The sequence below is a fragment of the Lolium perenne genome, chromosome 4, assembly GCF_019359855.2.
Source record: "Lolium perenne isolate Kyuss_39 chromosome 4, Kyuss_2.0, whole genome shotgun sequence".
Classification (NCBI taxonomy): domain Eukaryota; kingdom Viridiplantae; phylum Streptophyta; class Magnoliopsida; order Poales; family Poaceae; genus Lolium; species Lolium perenne.
In genome coordinates, this window is record NC_067247.2 from 174,944,954 (window position 1) to 174,964,772 (window position 19,819).

At 47.0% G+C, this 19,819-nt stretch overlaps 1 protein-coding gene across 1 annotated transcript in view; it reads left to right on the plus strand.

Moving 5' to 3' along the window:
* Nucleotides 1-5,980: 5,980 nt before the first annotated feature.
* LOC139839202 (uncharacterized) overlaps nt 5,981-19,819 on the plus strand; it is a 51,722-nt gene continuing 37,883 nt past the window's right edge. Inside the window, exons 1-2 of the mRNA XM_071829251.1 lie at nt 5,981-6,023; nt 7,892-8,037. Of these exons, the coding sequence (XP_071685352.1) occupies nt 5,981-6,023; nt 7,892-8,037 (189 nt within the window). The remainder of the gene's footprint in view (nt 6,024-7,891; nt 8,038-19,819) is intronic.

Sequence of the window (19,819 nt, forward strand, 5' to 3'; positions counted from 1 at the left end):
CAAAGTACATAGACCGCTATCCAGCATGCATCTATGGCTAAAAAGTCCACCTTCAGGTTATCATCCGAACCCCCTCCAGTATTAAGTTGCTAACAACAGACAATTGCATTAAGTATTGCGCGTAATGTAATCAGTAACTACATCCTCGAACATAGCACCAATGTTTTATCCCTAGTGGCAACAGCACATCCATAATCTTAGAGATTTCATCACTTCCCTGCATTCACGGAGACATGAACCCACTATCGAGCATAAATACTCCCTCTTGGAGTTACAAGCATCTACTTGGCCAGAGCATCTACTAGTAACGGAGAGCATGCAAGATCATAAACAACACATAGACATAAATTGATAATCAACATAACATAGTATTCTCTATTCATCGGATCCCAACAAACGCAACATATAGAATTACAGATAGATGATCTTGATCATGTTAGGCAGCTCACAAGATCCGACAATTAAGCACAATGGGGAGAAGACAACCATCTAGCTACTGCTATGGACCCATAGTCCAGGGGTAGACTACTCACACATCACTCCGGAGGCGACCATGGCGGCGTAGAGTCCTCCGAGAGATGATTCCCCTCTCCGGCAGGGTGCCGGAGGCGATCTCCTGAATCCCCCGAGATGGGATTGGCGGCGACGGCGTCTCTGGAAGGTTTTCCGTATCGTGGCTCTCGGTACTGGGGGTTTCGCGACGAAGGCTATTTGTAGGCGGAAGGGCAGGTCAGGGGGCCACACGAGGGCCCCACACTACAGGTCGGCGCGGCCAGGGCTTGGGCCGCGCCGCCCTATGGTGTGGCCACCTCGTGGCCCCACTTCGTCTCCTCTTCGGTCTTTTGGAAGCTTCGTGGCAAAATAGGACCCTGGACGTTGATTTCGTCCAATTCCGAGAATATTTCTTTACTAGGATTTCTGAAACCAAAAACAGCAGAAAACAGCAACTGGCACTTCGGCATCTTGTTAATAGGTTAGTTCCAGAAAATGCACGAATATGACATAAAATGTGCATAAAACATGTAGATAACATCAATAATGTGGCATGGAACATAAGAAATTATCGATACGTCGGAGACGTATCACGGCGTGGCACGGCCGGAGCACACGAAGCTAGAGCGGCGCTGCATGGCATGGACGGAGCGGCGCGAGCGTGGCCGGGGCGTCGAGGCGCGAGCATGGCCAGGGCGTCGCGGTGGAAGCATGGCGCCTCCATGCCGGCACACATCATGGGCTTCTTCGCCACCACCTTTTGCACCGCCCGCCGACGCTGCACCACCGTCGGGTGCGTGGCCGGCATGGTCGATGTCGGTCGAACACCTCCCGGGCATCCTCACGAGCGCCGTGTGTGGGGAGACGGCTGGAAAAATGTAGCTCCCCATGCCAAAAATAGGTCCAGTCCGGAGCAATTTTCACCCGGATTGTGCCTCGGGGGCCTCCAACGGCTGGAGGTGCTCTAAAGAATAGGGCTCCGTGAGATGTCCCATGGTTAGTACAGTGTTTGGCGAATTGCACCAAGCTGAACTTGCCATCGCGAGGACATTCTCGAGTTCAACGCAGTCTTGGAACCACAAGATGACCATGGGTACAGCCTGTCACTTTTGAGAATGTAACTCACGTGGTTGATGATCGAGTAAGAGGACCCTATAGTGTTTTGTTCCATGCATTGCATATCACTAGCCTGATCGGACAGCAGAGATGGCCAGGAAGGGTCTAATCAAGCGATCGTATTGGCAGGGTAGTTCAGTATTTGTCTTGAGCAGCTTTGTACTGTAGTGTAAAAAAAATAGTGCGGTGCACAATCGAGATAAAGAGGGAGACACACAGTAAATCTGAAGAACAGTAGCATTTAGTAGCGTCTCATACAAAACTGTTCCTATCTCCATCATACGTCTGAATGGTGAACATAAGTTGCTGAAACGACATCAATATCCCAAGTAGTATCAGATATGAGTTATGACTTGAGGAAACCCGCGACAATATTTTGTAGGCTTCCCTTGAGTAAGTTGTTCGATAGTGAGACGAGAAAGAATATACGCACAAAGTGGACGATGGAAGACAATATCATCAGTTTGAACTAGGAATTGAGATTATTCGACAGTAGCAGCAAGATCGTTACGAATACAGTAATGTCGCAACAGTACAGAAATAAAGTTCGCTAATTGCTACTCCTACAACTTTGCCGCGGGAAGAGCCGGCGGCGCGACTCCTCGGTGGTGGTCATAGAACATCCCGGCTCCCCAAATCGTCCGCACTCCGCTGCAGTCTCGTCGTGCTGTGGGCTTCCCTTGAGTAAGCTGTTCGACTGAGGGGTGCTGATAACCCAAATCCGTCACTTGTGCTCAGCCATGATGAACTCAAAGTCGCCCGCGTCGCACGAGGTGGCATCGACGGAAGTGTGGCTGGACGAAGACGCAGAGGTGACATCTCCGTAAGCATACCTCCTCGAGGCTGAAGAAGAAGCTGTGGCGGCCGAGCGCAGGCCATGGCGGCTGCTGTGGGAGTCCCTCTGCCCGTGAGTCAGTTTAGGCTCTTTGTCGAATGTGTCTCCTTCGATGCGTACTGTGTGGAAGTCGCGGACTTCCTTGAACCAGACCCGGCCGAACCCATTCTCCGAGAAGCCTTCGCCCGAACTGTTGAGGAAGACCAAATATGGTCTGCGATGGCGCATTCCATATCCAATGAAAATCACCATGTGCGCGATAGTAGTGTGCCACTTTGATGGCCTAAACGTGTATATCTGGCCCCTTGGCAGACTGAACAGCTCTTCATTGCAGGTAAATCCTCCTATAACAGGTTTTCCCTGCTTGATGAACTTCATGATCTTGCGGAACTTGAGAAATCCATGGGCCTGAACATTGTCTAATCGAACAGAGCGATCCTGCTGGCCTTCATGGGCCATAACTCCATGGTGAAGAATCAGATGAGCAGCGCTCCAGACCCTCCCAGGTGCATAGTCGAAGGCCCCGCCTTCACCTAGTCTTCTCCCTGCAGTTTTGACGCACAAAATTCAGTCATGCCTAGTCCAGATCGTGAGCTCTAAGAAAGACAAACCATCCATCCATCAAGAGTTGTGGACATACCGATGAGCCGCTCGTAGTCGCCGATGTAGGTAGGCGTATCAACCGACAGATTACTCAAGGCAGGGACCTTGAGTAGCGCTTGTACTCGTCTTGTTTCCATGTCGGTAGCGGCGGAGAATGACTGGAAGACGCAGCTGGGCCTGCGCCCTTGGTTGCGCACAGGCGGTGTGATGATAAAGCCATTGAGAGGCCTGAGAATCCAGGACCACTCGTGATCACTACGCAGATAGTCAGACATCCCTGCAAGAAAGTATACATAGACAAAGTGAGACGAGGGAAACCAATATCATGAGCAGATCGAAGTAAGAGTTGAGATTACTCAACGGTGATAGCAATATCGTTACAAATACAGTGAGATTGCAACAACTCCAGACATAAAGTTCACAAATTTCTGTTCCTACAGCTCGGTGACGGCGACACGTCGGTGGTCGCAGAACATCGTACTGCATGCACAGCACGGTACGGCTTACAATCTCGAAGCGGTTCCCCAAATCGTTGACGAACGACGCCGTCGTTCCGGATCTCATGGCGCTCATGGCGAACGACGCCGTCGTTCCGGATTCGCACCCCTTGCGGCTAGCGCTGGACGCTCTACGACCCCAATAAGCTTGAACGCGGGTCGCCGTCAACGTTAGCGCGCAGCCTAAAACTAGGGCCGTCGTGAGGCAGGGACGGGCCTGGGTCGCTCATGGCGAACGACGCCGTCGTTCCTGATTCACAAACCAGAAACCCCTACAGCCGATCGTTCCACACCGTCTCTCACCCGTACGTGCGCGGAAGAAATTGAGGCCAGCCACCGATGGATTAGGCACCCACAACATCCCCAAGACCAAGACGCACTCGATGTTCCAACTTGCCCGAATCTGCAAGGCCTCTCCAACCATCTTACTTTGCAAAACCAACCAACCCGTTTGAAATCAAAAAAGCTGCTCCTTTTCTTTCCCAAACCCAGTAAGAATTCGACGAGGGGAAGAAGATAGGGAAGGCACGCTATACCTGGCCGGGGCTGGGGGAGGCCGGACACGTTCTCTGGCTTGTACAGGAGAGAAGAACCAGGGGCGGCGGCGGTGGCCTGTGGGGGAAGGGGAGGAAGGGGAGCGACGCTAGCTAGGGCTCTCTAGCTTTTGCAGTACAGGAACGCCTTGCTGGGACTTGAGAGAGCTAATGAATAAATATAGCCTCCGTCCATGTCCATGGGTGGTGTGGTGATCCCGCAGCTTAACGGCGTGACCAAACCAGTGGTGGAGGCCAGCCAGCCATCAGATGCGCTACATATTTAATCTGGACCGTTCAAGGGTCACCCACAAAAGTTACAACGCAACGGAAAGAATGCTCACCAAGTGACGCCCGCTGTGCACGCCAGGCCCGTAAGCTGGGCTTGATTGGGCCGACGAGAAACCACCAGCGGAGCAACTCCGCCCTCACATATACTCTCTCTATTCACAAATATAACACGTTTTGGACATTTTAAAGTCATAAGTAAATCTACACACTAAAAGAAGTACATATCAAAAAAGATGAATCTACAAATAGCAAAAACATCTTTACATTACTTAAAAGAGAAACTATATGTGAGAAACCCAGAAAAAGGATGTCGATTTTCATGTCTCGTCCACACATGGACATTCACATGCATGGCTCTAACCTAGTCGTATGTATCTTAGAGGCGCCGTTGGTAGCTCGCATGGTAGCCAACCAGACCCTGGGGAGCAGAAAATGGCTTGATTGGATAACTGGGTTGCGGCTACACGCACATCAAAGCACCTCCGGGCTAGGCCCAAGAGGAACGACTGAATCGGCCGTCTCCCCCAGAGCCAACCTCGTCGCTGGCTCCCGAGAGACAGCCAAAAGGCGTCAACGTCCGCACACGCTGGTGCGACCATGGAGATGGCGCGGGAGCTCGCGCGCAAGCGAAAAAGGGGGTGGTAGTATTTCTTCACCTCCTGCCAAGACCGCCCCTTTATTTCTATCCCCTCCTCTCACCGTCGCGATTTCGAAACCACCATTTCCCCCCCTACCAGCTCTCTTCTTCGATCGGCAAGCAAGGTAAGTATGCGGTGTCGACCGTGACGATGACGGTGGCAATGGCGATAGGGCGACTCCGACCACTTCATCAGGCTCTCCACTCCTTCGTCCTCCTCGAGGGTTGACTGTGAGTGACATCACCATGACTTATCCTCCACCTCCATGTGGTTAGGGTTAGATCTTTGACACAAAAGTGATGTTGTCATCCCGTGAGGCTCTCATGGCGGCTCTAAGCCACCTTGTCGACCACAAGGCCCAGGGCACCAAATTTGTTGGCATGGGGCACATCCACAGGTCCATGTGACTCAGGACCTACATGTCCAAGCACTACTATAATCTGTAGCGGTGCCCTAGGGCACTGGGCGAGAGGATGCATGTTTGCTTACTTGTGATGGATTATGATGATGAGGAGATCTTGTGATGTATATTTTGGTGGTAGCTAGATCTTAAAGACTTCATATGGCCTGTAAGTATGATGAGGTGGTACATACTAACCCCTGATGTGATGAAGACTTTGTGGTGGTAGGACAACACCCACTTTTGTTATGGGGTTGGGTTAACACCTTAGTGCTAGGATGAACTTGTGATCCACTTTTGGTAATGATCATGCATGCTACACTTAACTTCTAGAATTGTTGACTTGCTTGGATGATCTTATTGAGCTTGTCATTTACTTATGATCATGTACTTAGCTATGTTGTTTATGTTCAATGTTAGTGGTATGTGGTGTTTAGAGGGAGGCAGCTAGGAGTGTACAGTTCCTTGGAGGATCTGCCAAGCTCAGGTCAATGGTTTCTCCCACAGCAACTACAAAGGGTATGAGACTAGAGAGGAGGCAAAGGAGGAGTTCAACCATCTTGGATGATGAGGCAATGCCTTTTCAAGGTGTGGTTGTTGAAGCACTCCCTTCTCAAGGTATGATTTTTAAGCTATGCATGTTCAAGGTATGCCTGTGAAAGCTATGCTTGATCAAGCTATGGATGTTGAAGCCATGCCTCATCAGGGCGGGCACACTAGGTTTAGAGATTTCATCATAGGTGTATTATTGGTGGTGATCGCCAAGCTGGTGTTCTTCTAATAGCTACATCAGTGTATAATAACATGTCTTGGTAACCTCACCAAAGTTCGAAAAGGATAACCATAAGCACACTCAACTAGTTAACCAATCGCATTGTCTTTGCATCTCCCGTGCACTAAAACGAGTTTGTAGGAAACTAAACAAATGGGGCAAAGTTGCCTTAGAAATGCAGCCTTGATGGCAACCAAACGAAATGAAGAAGTTGTCTTTTAGCCCGTCTCCACCCATCATGCCCCCCCCCCCCCCCCCAAGTGTTTGCCCCCGGGAGCCCCCAAAAGGGTTGCGACCTACCAATTGCGCCTTAGAATTTGCCATATTTATAATGTATAATGAACTTTGTGGGTGGTTTTGGTATATAATTATTTTCCTTATATTTTTTGGTTATAGATTATTTTGAGGGATTTATGTACTTTACAAGTTTTATGGTGGTTGGCATTTTTAGCAGTCATCCATCCATCTCGATCCGGCGGTGGTAAAATAGGTGATTAAAGCTACGGGGCCACTACCAAAATCATATGAAACAGGTACCATGAGAAAATTGCACTTCTTATTTTGAGGGACACAATAGGACTTTGTTGTGGGATTTTATTAATTTCAAACAATAGTTACATCGTGTATATATATATGTTTGCTAACAATAAAACTAGGGGTTCATCGACTCAATTACAATAAACTTTGTGAAAAATAAGTCCTCACTAGTTTATGAGCCACTTCATTTGCTTCCCTTCGACAATGCTTGAAACTAGTAGTACAAATAAGTGTCACCAAGTTGATACAATCAACAAAAAGCGTCGATGGCTGTCCTCACCAATATTCTTCTCCTTCCTCATAATCCGCCCAGACATTGTTGCACCACAAACAATCAGCCTGGGCTAGCTAGTCCTTCTCTCATAGCTATAGCTTCTGTTGTAGTAGCCAAAGATATGTTGGGGAAGAAGAGGGTTGATGCCGCAATGAATCGTCCCTCACAATTTCTAAGAACCGCTCCAACCTGAACCGGCATGGGAATCAGAATGGAAGGAACCATCAACATTAACCTTTACCTTTCTATGATTAGGTTTACTCCATTTGGGTCGTGTCATGCACAACTCGATCATCAATTTTGCATGATTAGCTGTTATGGTCAGGACTAAGAACTTGCATCGAAACATCGGGGAGCTTGCTCATTATGTGTGTGGCGCCTTCAGATCCACCACAAAGTACGAGCTCGCGACGGCTATAGTTTCCTTTATCCCAAACTCTAAACCTGGGAGCGTATTACCTTGTCTGCTGAATAAATACTCCAGGACCGCAGAACCTGAACTGCCCACTCCTCTCGCTTCTTCCATTAGCTTAGTGATACCCAGCACTTCCAACATGGATTGGGTCATCGGACACTCAAACAATAAGTGGAGAATATCTTCCGCTACCTACATATTGAGCATTCACCGCTCGTCCCAACGTGACAATTTTCCATAATCGATTTGAGCAGTAGAATGCTATGCAAAGCACACCAAGTGAAAATACATTGCTTGGGCACGCGAAGCGGAGGAGCGCGGTCGCAGAAGGGAGCGCGGCACCAGTGTTCCACCATGGAACCATTCCTAGAACTTGGTTTCGAGCATCAGATTGTTGTTGAAGGGGGCTATGGATAGGCCTCTGACAGGCCGGGGTGTGTCTTGAGGATATTAGATACCGCATGAAGCTGATTGCTGAACCTGGTCAGAGGTTGTTTTCAACGACCAGGCCGAGGGGGAGGTAGAACTAGAGATGGATCCACTGCTTGGAGAGGATGGATGTCCTAAAGGTGGACTTGATGGGGAGGAGGGAGATGATGACGTGCAACATCTTGTCAGGGAGATAGCTGATAAGGTCCAGGCTCAATAGAGGCTCTTCTGAATATGGCTCGACTCATCTTTGGTAGTGGGTCGCCTCGGCCTCCATCTCATAGGAGGTGACTAATTGTCAACACCCGGATTTTTAAGTCCAGATGCCTATTATGCCGTACGTCGCAATCCCAGGAATAATGTTTTTGCGAGACATAATAGTAAGTAGCATAGAGTCATCATTTATTACAACACATATTGTCTTACAACCATAGATCACATGATCCAATATTACACGAATATATTGTTCAACATCACAAATAGTAGCGGAAGCGAAGTAGTAGTGGACGATCTATTCCACAGGCAACGCTTGACGTTAGAAGACGATCCTAGTTATCGTAGACGTCCTGTTGTCCGTCATCCTGATACTGGTGCTCTCCTTCATAGTCTGGCATTTGAATAGCCAGGGCAAAGCCATGAGTACTTTTAAAGTACTCGCAAACTAACTCTAAGATAAATACTCATTAAGTAAAAAGGGGGTGCTAAGCTCTAGGTTCATTTGCATAAAGCCAAGTTTTAGTTTCATAAATCTTTGGTAAAAGCCTACATCATGTGCTAGACTAACTCAAGTGGGAACATTAGTGTCATTCCCACAACTCATTATGGTTCACCATAATGTCACCTTTCAATCCACCATTCATTTCTAGAATCAAAACATTTTAATGATAACGGAGATAGTATGGCCTTTCCAATCGTCCGTAACCGTGGACACGGCTATTCGAATAGGTTTAACACTCTGCAGAGGTTGTACTCTTGTGCCACAACTTTTGATTTCATCCGTCGAGGATAACCCCGAATCATTGTAACACAGTACGCGGATCATCAATCGAAACCTTTCACTTATACATGTTAGTATGAGCACCTCTCCCCATGAGCTTGGCCTCCCGGTGGAAACCGCGGTTAACCCGGGAACTGCACAGGGCTTGGGCCGTACATTCACCTCATTTCAACATCAATCCACACTTAACGGAGGCAGCCGCAGCGTAACCCCTATGATGTTTGTTCAGAGGGAACCCATACTAAAATACACAAGTTTCTAGTTAAGCCCTACCCATAATCAGGTATTGTGGGGGTACTTGTATAATTGGAAGGGTATCGCATTCAAACCCAATCATCTATTTTTTTAAAAAATCACCATCTTCTCTTGTTCACATCCACCTTTACTTTCTTTCAAAGTCATTTCACTTCACCATGTTCCCATCTAGAGTAGTCAATTTTAATTGATTAGCACTAGCAACTATATGAGGGGTGCTAACTAGCTTTGAGTGGTGCTAATCTATTCCAAGTATTTCTCTACTCTAGACCAAGTAAATCATAAATCCAAAGGGTACTTTGAAATAAATAAGCAAAAGTAAATGTAAGTAAAAACATGGGATAGGTAATACATAAAAGTAAAGTGTGATGGTGCCTTTGCTCTTGTAGAGCTAAGCACTTGTGTTTAGCAAGGGTTAGCTTGCCTTGAGCTGGGTAGTTATCGAAGTTCTCTTCTTCATCCTGAGAGTAGCCCTCCTCCTCTTGGTATTCCTCGTTACTAGCGTCTATATACGAATACGAGGTATAAATACTAAACCAAGCTCACATACTATACTAGAAACACTCAAAGAGTTCACACACTAGTCCTATTATCAATCCAACATGGCATGGTGGATTATTTGATTTGTCTTTATTTGAAAGAAAATAATTTCCTCTCATTATTCCTATTTCTTAAATTTGGTATGTAGGTCTTTAAAAGAATTCTTTTCTTTTCATTACCTCTTATTAAGATTTAATCTCTTCATATAATAATAAGGTATGAAATATAGGTTGACCCAAAGTCAACATTTCATATCTATTATATGTGAGTTCAATTTAATTGAAGTGCTACACTTCACATAGTTTTAATACTTAACATTTAAATGAATTAAAATCTCTAATTAATAATTCTCAAGGGTTCATTAGCCTAAGTCATTCCCCCTGGTTATTAGTACTTAGGATCAAAATTTAAATGAGAGGTAACTCTCATATTAGGGTTGAGTTTGAATTCCAAAATAAAATGCTCTAGAAATGACTACATAGCCATTTTATTTGATCTAGTCCATGATCATACACACAACAGGGCTATGTTATTGCATAATCAATTAGAGGACATCATTTGTGATTTATTAGAATTGGAATTACTTCAAAATCTATTCTGGTTGAATTTTAAATAAAGTTTGAATGTTCAAAAGTCCCTGTCTTGTCTTTTTTGTCAAATTAAATCTACAATGAAAATGGAGATGGGGCCAGTGGCATTGGATAGATAAATTCATGGGCTTTCCAACGGTATAAAGTTTGCTAAATTTGGTTTAGCAGAATTCAAATTATTCAAACTTTGCTAAACACTCAGCAGAGCAAATTTGAATAAAGGTTAAACTGGATTTGAATTCCTGGGCTTAGGCGGGAAGCGTTACTGGGCCGAAACGAATTAAAAACCCACTTCGCAGCCCAACACGCATCTGGTGCGCTCGGGCCGCGCTGACAAGGTGGGGGCCACCTATCGGCGCCTCTTTAAACAGCGAAACGGTACGCGGGATCTAAACCGTAGGATTAGACTAGGATCCGACGGCGTGTGAACGTCGTCTTCTCCGACGAGCAGCGGGCTCCCTGGCGGCGAGCCTAGGGGGTCGGAGGGCGTACCAGGCCGGTGCAGGGGTCGGGCAGTAGGCGCGGAGAAGGTGTAGTAGATGGGGAAGCCCTGGGAGCAGCGGCGGCGCTCGGGGAAGCGCCAATCGAAGCAGAGCTTCCGCGGGCTCCGGTGGACTCGAGCTTGCGATTCGCGCAGCTCCAGCGAGGTGGTGCTAAATTGAGGTGGGGAGCTTGTTCAGAGGAGGGAGGGGAGCAAAGTGTGTGAAGAAATGGTGGGCTGAGGAGCTCTATTTATAGCAGGCGATGGAGGCCGTGAGGTGCTGCGGAGGAGCGTCGTCGGCGTGGCTTCTCCGTCGGTCGAAAGGGCAAGGCGAGGACGGCATCTTGTAGGCGTCGTCCTGGTGATGCTCAACGGCTAGCTGGCGCAGAGAAAAGGCGACGGGATGGCTCGGGAGCGTGCAGGGTTTGCGGCAGGGCGTGCGGCATTATTCGGTCGAGGACGACGGCGACGGTGCAGGGCAGGCACGGGCGCTCGTCTAGCGTGTAGAGGGCGGGGAGTAGCTGCTCAACGTCGCGGTAGGGATGCAGGGCGAGGAGTAGGCTGCTCGAGCGCGCGACGGACCGGCGTGTCCAGGGTGCGCTCACCGCGTCGACTGGCACGCCCTGGCACGGTTTGGACACGCGTGTTCTGGCCAATGCCGAGCCGTGGCGTTGCAGGGGCTTGTACCATTCGTGTCCTTGTGTTGTGTAGATGCTCCAGGACAAGGGCAAGAGTTGAAACGAGGGCTAGAGGTGGAGATGCCAAAGGTGGTCGGCATGGCCACGGTATGCATTAGACTAGGTTTTCTTTCCCTCTCCTCTCACTTTAATCGATCAAACAAGGTACTGGGGTGAAGCAGGGGTTGTAAGAGGGTGCAATGATCAAGAATTAAAGGGGTTTAGGGAAGAAACCAGTGTGTAATAGTGTGTGTCTCAATTTGGAAATGATGCCTGCCACCTGTTCGACACAATGGCCGCATGAACTTTTCTTTTGAATTTTGGAAATCTTTTTGGTGAATCTCATTTATATAATTAAGGTGATGTATTGGTGGTGGTGGCACTCAATTTGGAGTTGTTTTGCAAAATGTCAAAAGTGACATAATCTTCTCTTTATTTCAGCATCCCTTCTTGTCACTATTATTCTGGTCAACCTAGTCAACTCTAGCCATGATGGTCAACATCAAAGTTGCTCACCTTGACATGGTCTTGGATGACATGGCTTTGGTTGACCAAGTTTAGTTCAAGAATTGAGAAAAACAGGGGGGTAAAGAGGTGAAGAAAATATTTTGGGGAGAAGTGACCATTATCATATGTATGTAGGATTTTTGATTTCTTGCTATTTGATTCTTGATCCAGGGATGCAATTGTGTTAGTTTATCACATTGAAGTATTTTAGAAGCAAGGGAGCAAGCAATCTTGGCCTTGGTTGAGGATTTGCTATTTTGCATAAAGTGTATGTGAGTGAGAAATGGGTTTTTCCCATTTTCTCTAATTCCCCTCAAATTAGGGTTTAGTGATCTTGGTTAGGGTTCACATAGCAATGTTTAAACATACTAACACTCAGCATGGCAATTGCACAAAAGAAAATCACTCAAATGCATATATCTATATGTGGCACTATATGCATAGAAAAAGTTTTTGTTAATTGCAAATTTTGGGGTTTGGGGAAATTATCTTTCTTGTTTATTATTGTTGAAACTTGGGATGTTACAAACCCTTCCCCCTTACAAAAGATCTCGTCCCGAGATCTGAGAAAACTAGGTACTAAAGAGATCTGGGTACTCAGTCCTCATAAAGTCTTCTCTCTCCCAAGTGGCTTCTTCTTCGGTGTGGTTACTCCATTGGATCTTCAGAAACTTGATACTTCGAGTACGGGTGGTTCTGAAAGCTTCTTCCAGGATGCGAATAGGTACTTCGCGGTATGTCAGATCTGAGTTGATATCCACAGCGCGATGGTCGATGTTCTTGAAAACCTCGGTCTTCTCAGGTACCTCTAAGCACTTCCGGAGTAGCGAGATGTGAAACACATTGTGCACCGCTGACATTTCTTCCGGTAACTCCAGCTGATAGGATACTTCTCCTCGGCGACTCAGGACCTTGAAAGGTCCGACATATCGGGGTGCGAGCTTTCCTCTAAGCTGAAATCTCTGCATTCCTTTAAGGGGGGACACTTTGAGATATACGAAATCTCCGATCTCGAAGGTCATCTCTCGGCGTCTTTTGTCGGCGTAGCTCTTCTGTCTTGATTGGGCTGTCCTGAGATACTCGCGGATCTTGTGAACCTTCTCTTTGGCTTCTCGGAGAATATCTGGTCCAAAGATTTGACTCTCTCCTACTTCCGACCAATTCAGAGGGGTACGGCACTTCCTTCCGTACAGTGCTTCGAAAGGGGCCATCTGCAAGCTGGCTTGGTAGCTGTTGTTGTATGAGAATTCTGCGTATGGCAAGCAGTCTTCCCACTTAGATCCATACTCTAGCACACATGCTCTCAACATATCTTCAAGTATCTGGTTGACTCTTTCAGTCTGTCCATCTGTCTGCGGGTGATAGGCGGTGCTGAAATTCAGACGAGTTCCGAGTCCTTCATGTACTTTCTCGCCGTAACTGGAGGTGAATTGGGATCCTCTGTCGGATACTATCGACTTCGGGGTTCCGTGCAGGCTAACTATCCTTGAGATATATAACTCTGCGAGTCTCGGTCCTTGATAGGTGGTCTTGACGGGGATGAAGTGGGCGACTTTGGTTAGTCTGTCGACCACTACCCAGATGGAATCATTTCCTTTACTAGATTTGGGCAGTCCGGTGATGAAGTCCATTCCTACGGAATCCCACTTCCATTCGGGAATCTGTAGGGGTTGCAACAGTCCTGCGGGGCGTTGGTGTTCTGCTTTGACTCTTTGACAGATGTCACACTTGGCGATGTAGCTTCCAATTTCTCTCTTCATTCCATGCCACCAGAATTGTTCTTTCAAATCCTGGTACATCTTGGTTCCTCCGGGGTGAATGGAGTACAGGGTGTCGTGGGCTTCTTTCAGGATAACTTGCTTCAACTCGGAGTCTGATGGCACGCAAAGGCGCTTGTTATACCATAGCACTCCTTCTTCATCTACGGTGAATCCCGGTGCTTTTTCGGCGGCTATTTGGTTCTTGATTCCGTCAATGCTAGCATTTCCTTTCTGAGCTTCCTTGATCTGACTAATCAGGGTGGGTTGGAGTTCAATGCTGGCGAGGTATCCTTCGCTAACCAGTTCAAGCCTAAACTGTTCAAACTCTTCAAACAGGCTAGGTTGCTCAATTGCTAACATGGAGTTCAACTGACACGGCAGTCTACTCAGAGCATCTGCTACCACATTGGCCTTGCCGGGGTGATAGTGGATTTCCATGTCGTAATCCTTGATTAACTCTATCCATCTGCGCTGTCTCATATTCAGCTCCTTCTGCGTGAAGATATACTTCAGGCTCTTGTGATCCGAGTAAACCTCGCATCGATTACCCATGAGGTAATGACGCCATACTTTCAGTGCTAACACCACCGCTGCTAGCTCTAAGTCATGGGTTGGATAGTTCTGTTCATGCTGCTTCAGCTGTCTTGATAGGTAAGATATCACTTTGCCTTCTTGCATCAGCACACATCCAAGACCAATCTTGGAGGCGTCGCAGTACACATCGAAGGGCTTGGTAATGTCCAGCATAACTAGTATTGGGGCTGTGGTCAGTCTTAACTTGAGCTGTTGAAAGCTCTCTTCACACTTGTCGGTCCATTCGAACTTCCGGTCCTTCTTCAACAATTGGGTCATTGGTCTTGCTATGCTCGAGAATCCTTCAACGAATCGGCGGTAATATCCCGCCAATCCGAGAAATGCACGGACTTCGGTCTGGGTGGTTGGAGCTTTCCATTCTTCAACTGTCTTGATCTTTGCGGGGTCAACGGCAATTCCACCGGCTGACAAGATATGACCCAAGAATCCTACTTCTTTCAACCAGAATTCACACTTGCTGAACTTGGCATACAACTGATGTTCCCGAAGGGTATCTAAGACCACTTCCAAATGTTGCTCATGTTCTTCTTCGGACTTGGAGTATATGAGGATGTCGTCGATGAAGACAACCACAAACTTGTCCAGGAAGTTCATGAAGATCTTATTCATGAGATTCATGAAGTAAGCGGGGGCATTGGTCAATCCAAATGACATGACATTGTACTCATACAATCCATATCTGGTGGTAAAGGCCGTTTTGGGGATGTCGGTGGCACGAATCTTCAACTGATGGTATCCTGTCCGTAGATCAATCTTCGAGAATACTTGGGCTCCGGTCAGCTGGTCAAACAGATCTTCGATCTTGGGCAACGGGTACTTGTTCTTAATGGTGACATCGTTAAGCTTACGATAGTCCGTAACCAAACGAGTGGCACCGTCCTTTTTATCCACAAACAAAACTGGCGATCTCCAAGGTGACGCACTTGGTTGAATCAGACCTTTGAATAGCATATCATCCAGCTTGCTTCTTCGGCCCACTAACTCTGCCGGGTTCATGCCGTAGGCTCTCACGGGCTATAGGTCCGGTTCCGGGGATTAACTCGATGATAAACTCGATATCCCGATCTGGGGGCATACCGGGTAGATCATCCGGGAACACATCAGGATATCGACAAACGACCCTGATCTGATCCAAGGTGGGTTTGGCTAGGCTTTGGTTACAAGTGAACTTTCGGGGCATCTTTTCAGATATGTGTTCGACTATTATTCCGGTGCTACTAGTCATGGTGATGGCCTTCTTGGCACAATCAATCAGTCCATGATGTTTCGCCATCCAGTCCATTCCCAGGACTACTTCCAAACCTTTGGCTCCCAGAACAATCAAATTGGCATAGAATTCTATTTCATGTATTCTGATTGGCACATCTTTGCAAATTTTTCTAGCTTTAGTTGTTGATCCAGGTATTTGAACTATCATGACATGCTTCAAACTGATGGGTTGAATCTTACTAGTGCATGCAAAATCTTCGGTAATGAATGAATGCGATGCTCCAGAATCAAACAGCACTCTTGCGGGTATTGAGTTAACAGAGAACATACCCAGCACAACGTCTGGGGCTTCCTGAGCTTCTTCTGCATTCATGTGGTAGAGGCGGCCGTTGCGGTTGTTCGGGTTGTTGGGGGCGAACTTCTTGTTGGTGGTGACACGACGCTGCTGCTGCGCAGGGCCTGAGGTGTTGGCGGCAGTCTTGGCGAGCTTCTTGGGGTACTCATAGGAGAAGTGCCCAGCCACTCCGCACTCGTAGCAGTTGTAGGTGGACTTGTCCTTGGGGGTGATGGGAACGGCGTTGCTCCCAGTCCTTGGAGCAGTGTTGGAGTTATTATTGGGGGCGCGAGGTGGAGCGCGGTTGAAGTTGTTGTTATTGTTGTAGTTGTTGTGTCCTCCTGACCTGGGGTTTCCTCCACTCCGGTTCTGATAACTCGGACGTGGATTCTGCATCGGGGGCTTGTTGTTTCTTGGGGCGAACCCTCCACCTGAGTTGGGGCGATACTTGTGGTTGTTGCTGGGCCCACTCTGGTTCATCATACGGCGCTTGCGGTTCTCATTGGCTTGGTGTATCTTCCCCTCCATCTGAATGGCGGAGTCAACGAGGGCTTCTAAGTCAGCAAAGGGGATATTGATCAAGATGGCCGCATCTCATCATGCAGTCCATTCAGAAACCTCTCCTTCCTTTTCTCGACGGTGTCCGTCTCATCCGGGGCGTACCTTGACAAAGTGAGGAACTTGTCGCGGTATTCTACCACGGTCATTCTGCCTTGCTTCAGTTCCCTGAACTCATCCCTCATCTTCTTAATCAAACCCGGGGGCACATGATACTTGCTAAACTTGAGTTTGAAGTCTTCCCAGGTCATCAGGTTCCCCGCATGTAAGGCGCGGGTACTTGTCCACCAGGCACGTGCAGGTCCAGCCAGATAGTGGGTGGCGAACAACACCTTCTCGTTGTCCTCCACTCCGGCAACCTCTAGATTGTTCTCCATAGTTTGGAGCCAATCATCAGCATCGAGGGGTTCCTCTGTCTTGCTGAACACCGGTGGGTTGGTGTTTTGGAAGTTTTTCAGCTTTGACCCTGGGTGGTCGTGGTTTCCGTGGCCTTGGTTGCCCTGAGCAAGTTGTTGAAGTGCAGCTAGGTTGGCTTGACGGTCAACTCTCTCAGCTTCTCTTTCTGCCATCATCTGTTGCAGCATTTGCATCATTGTGGCTTCGTTGCGAGTTGGGGGTGCCATCTGAACAGTGATAGGGATCATGAGATGAGAGGGAAATTTCTATGGCTCATTTTGGGGTAAAATTTCACACAACTTAAAACTTGATTCATAATAATAATAATATTACACACACAAACATAGTCATGGAGGTAGCACATATTACAAGCCAAATGTTCAGGAGGGTTTTAAGAACCCTTTCAACAAACTACGATACATGGGGCGGGTACAAAGGACCGATACATAACACGGGACGCAAGTGCTCAGATGGGACTACTCGCCATCGACGTTGATAGGGTAGACATTGTCTACCCCGGCATCGAGGTGCTCGTGGCCATCCTCGTAAGGGTGGAACTCCAGGTCGTCGTCTTCCTCCTCCTCGTAGTCGTCGTCGTTGCTGACGTAGGAGTAGCCGTCCCCCTGGATGTTCTCCCCTTCACCTTCGCCTTCCAGCTCCTGGATCTGCTCAGCTTGGGCAGCGATGGTCGCTTTCAGAGTGGCGATCCTGGCCTTCAGGTGGTTGATGGCGTGATCCTTCTTCTGGTTGGCACGGCGGAGTGCCCTGCGTTCTCCGGCGATCACCCTGATGGTGTCCGCCTGCTGCGCCAACTGGATGTGAGTGTGGTTGGCGTATTCGCGGGAGTTGTCGAGGTCGATGCGGGTCTCGCTCAGCATGAAGTCAAGATGATCAACATGGTGGCGAAGTTGCGGGTGCGACGGCAGGTTCATTGGCACTCCGAGGGAGTTGTGCCTTGCATAGTGCACAAAGCGACTGTCCGTGAAGTCCATGAAGTTTTGCCCGCACAGACGTGCGAGTCCTTCCTGAAGTCCCCTTGCGAGACCATCCGCCCAGTTGTTCTCCCTGAAGGAGAACTGGATCCTTGCGCTCATTGGGAGCGTGAACCTTCCACGAAGGTCCACCATGATTGTCAACACCCGGATTTTTAAGTCCAGATGCCTATTATGCCATTCCTCGCAATCCCAGGAATATTGTTTTTGCGAGACATAATAGATTGATATCACAACACATCATTCATTACATACCATAATCGTCTTACAAATAAAGGATCACATGATCCAGTCTCATTACAATAATAGAAGTTCTATTTATTCATTACATAACACATAGCGGAAGCAAAAGTAGCGTAGTAGTAGTCCATCTATTCCACAGGCAACTGTTGACGTCAAGAGTGGTCCTAGTTGTCGTAGACGTCCTGCTGTTCTTCTTCCGGGTTCTGGTACTCCTCTTCATAGTCTGGCCATTTGAATAGCCAGGGACACAGCCATGAGTACTTTAAAGTACTCGCAAACTAATACTAAGGTAAATACTATCAACTATAGTAAGGGGGTTCTAAGCTCTAGTTTCATTTGCATAAAGCCAGTTTTATTTCGTAAACACTTTAATAATCAAAAACCTTCATTTGCTCAACTAACTCCAGTGGGAACATTAGTGTCATTCCCACAACTCAGTTGTGATTCAAAGTCAAAGTCACCTTTCAATTCAAATCACAAGTCACCATTCATATTTTTAGAAAAGTTCTGATGACGGAACAGTATGGCCTTTCCAACTGTCCATGACCGAGGACGCGGCTATTCGAATAGGTTTAACTCTGCAGAGGTTGTACACTTGTGCCACAACGATTGCAATAGTTCGTCAGGGGTAACTGGCCCTGATTTATCGTACGCAGTACGCGAACTACCAATCCTAACCTTTCATTTACATATTCTAGTATAGGCACCTCTCCCCATGAGCTTGGCCTCCCGGTGAAAACCGCAGTCAACCCGGGAACTGCACAGGGCTTGGGCCGGACATTCACCTCATTTCACGTCATTTCACATCACTTCACCAGTACGGAGGCAGCCTCAAGCATAACCCCTATGACGCTTGTTCAGAGGGAACCCATACTAAAATACATAAGTTTCCAGCTAAGCCTTACCCAGATTCAGGTATTGTGGGGGTACTTGTGAAATTGGAATGGTATCGCATCCGAACCCAACCATCAGTGTTTTTGATAAAATTCACCAAGTCATTCACCAGTCATATTCACCTTCAAAATCTCTCAATAGAATGACTCATCATTCCAAGGTTTTCAAAGTCATTTCAAAACACAAGTTCCCAACTGGAGTAGTCACTTTTAATATTGAGCACTAGCATCTAGTTATAAGGGGTACTAAGTATCTTGGAGCTTGCTAGGCTAAGTGTGATTCTCTTGTACTACTCTATAATTCAACCAAGTGAATCATAAATCAAAAAGTAACTTTGATAAATAAAACAAGTAAAGCTTGTAAAGTAAAAACTTAGGATAGGTTCATAAAGTAAAATGTAATGGTGCCTTGCTCTTGTAGAGCTTTGCACAAGGGAACCTTGCAAGGGTGTTAGCTTGCCTTGATTGGTGATGTGATCAAAGTTTTCTTGCTCTTCCTCTTGGTAGAAGACCTCTTCCTCTTGATAGTCTCCGGTACTAGCGTCTATAAACGAATACGAGGATACAATCACCAAACAACACTTAAGTATTCTTAATTAGCCTTAAGGGCTCACACAATTGATCTAGCATCATTACTTAACATTTATTCTCAAATTATGCTAGGGTTTCTTTATTTAACATTAGGAAAATAAATTCCTCTCATTGAAAATTGGAAGTAGGGTTTATCTTTGGTTTGGAGAAATAATTTCCTCTCATTGAATTCTTCTTAAGATTTAATTTCTCTCATGAATAATATATGACCTAGGTTGACCAAAGTCAACCTCTCCATACTTATCATTTGAGAAAATGATTTAAATGAGGTTTCATACCTCATGCAATTTAATACTAACAAGGTAGTGATTAAATGCCACCCCATAATTCAACATGAGATTATTAGACCATGGTCACTACCTCATGTTGA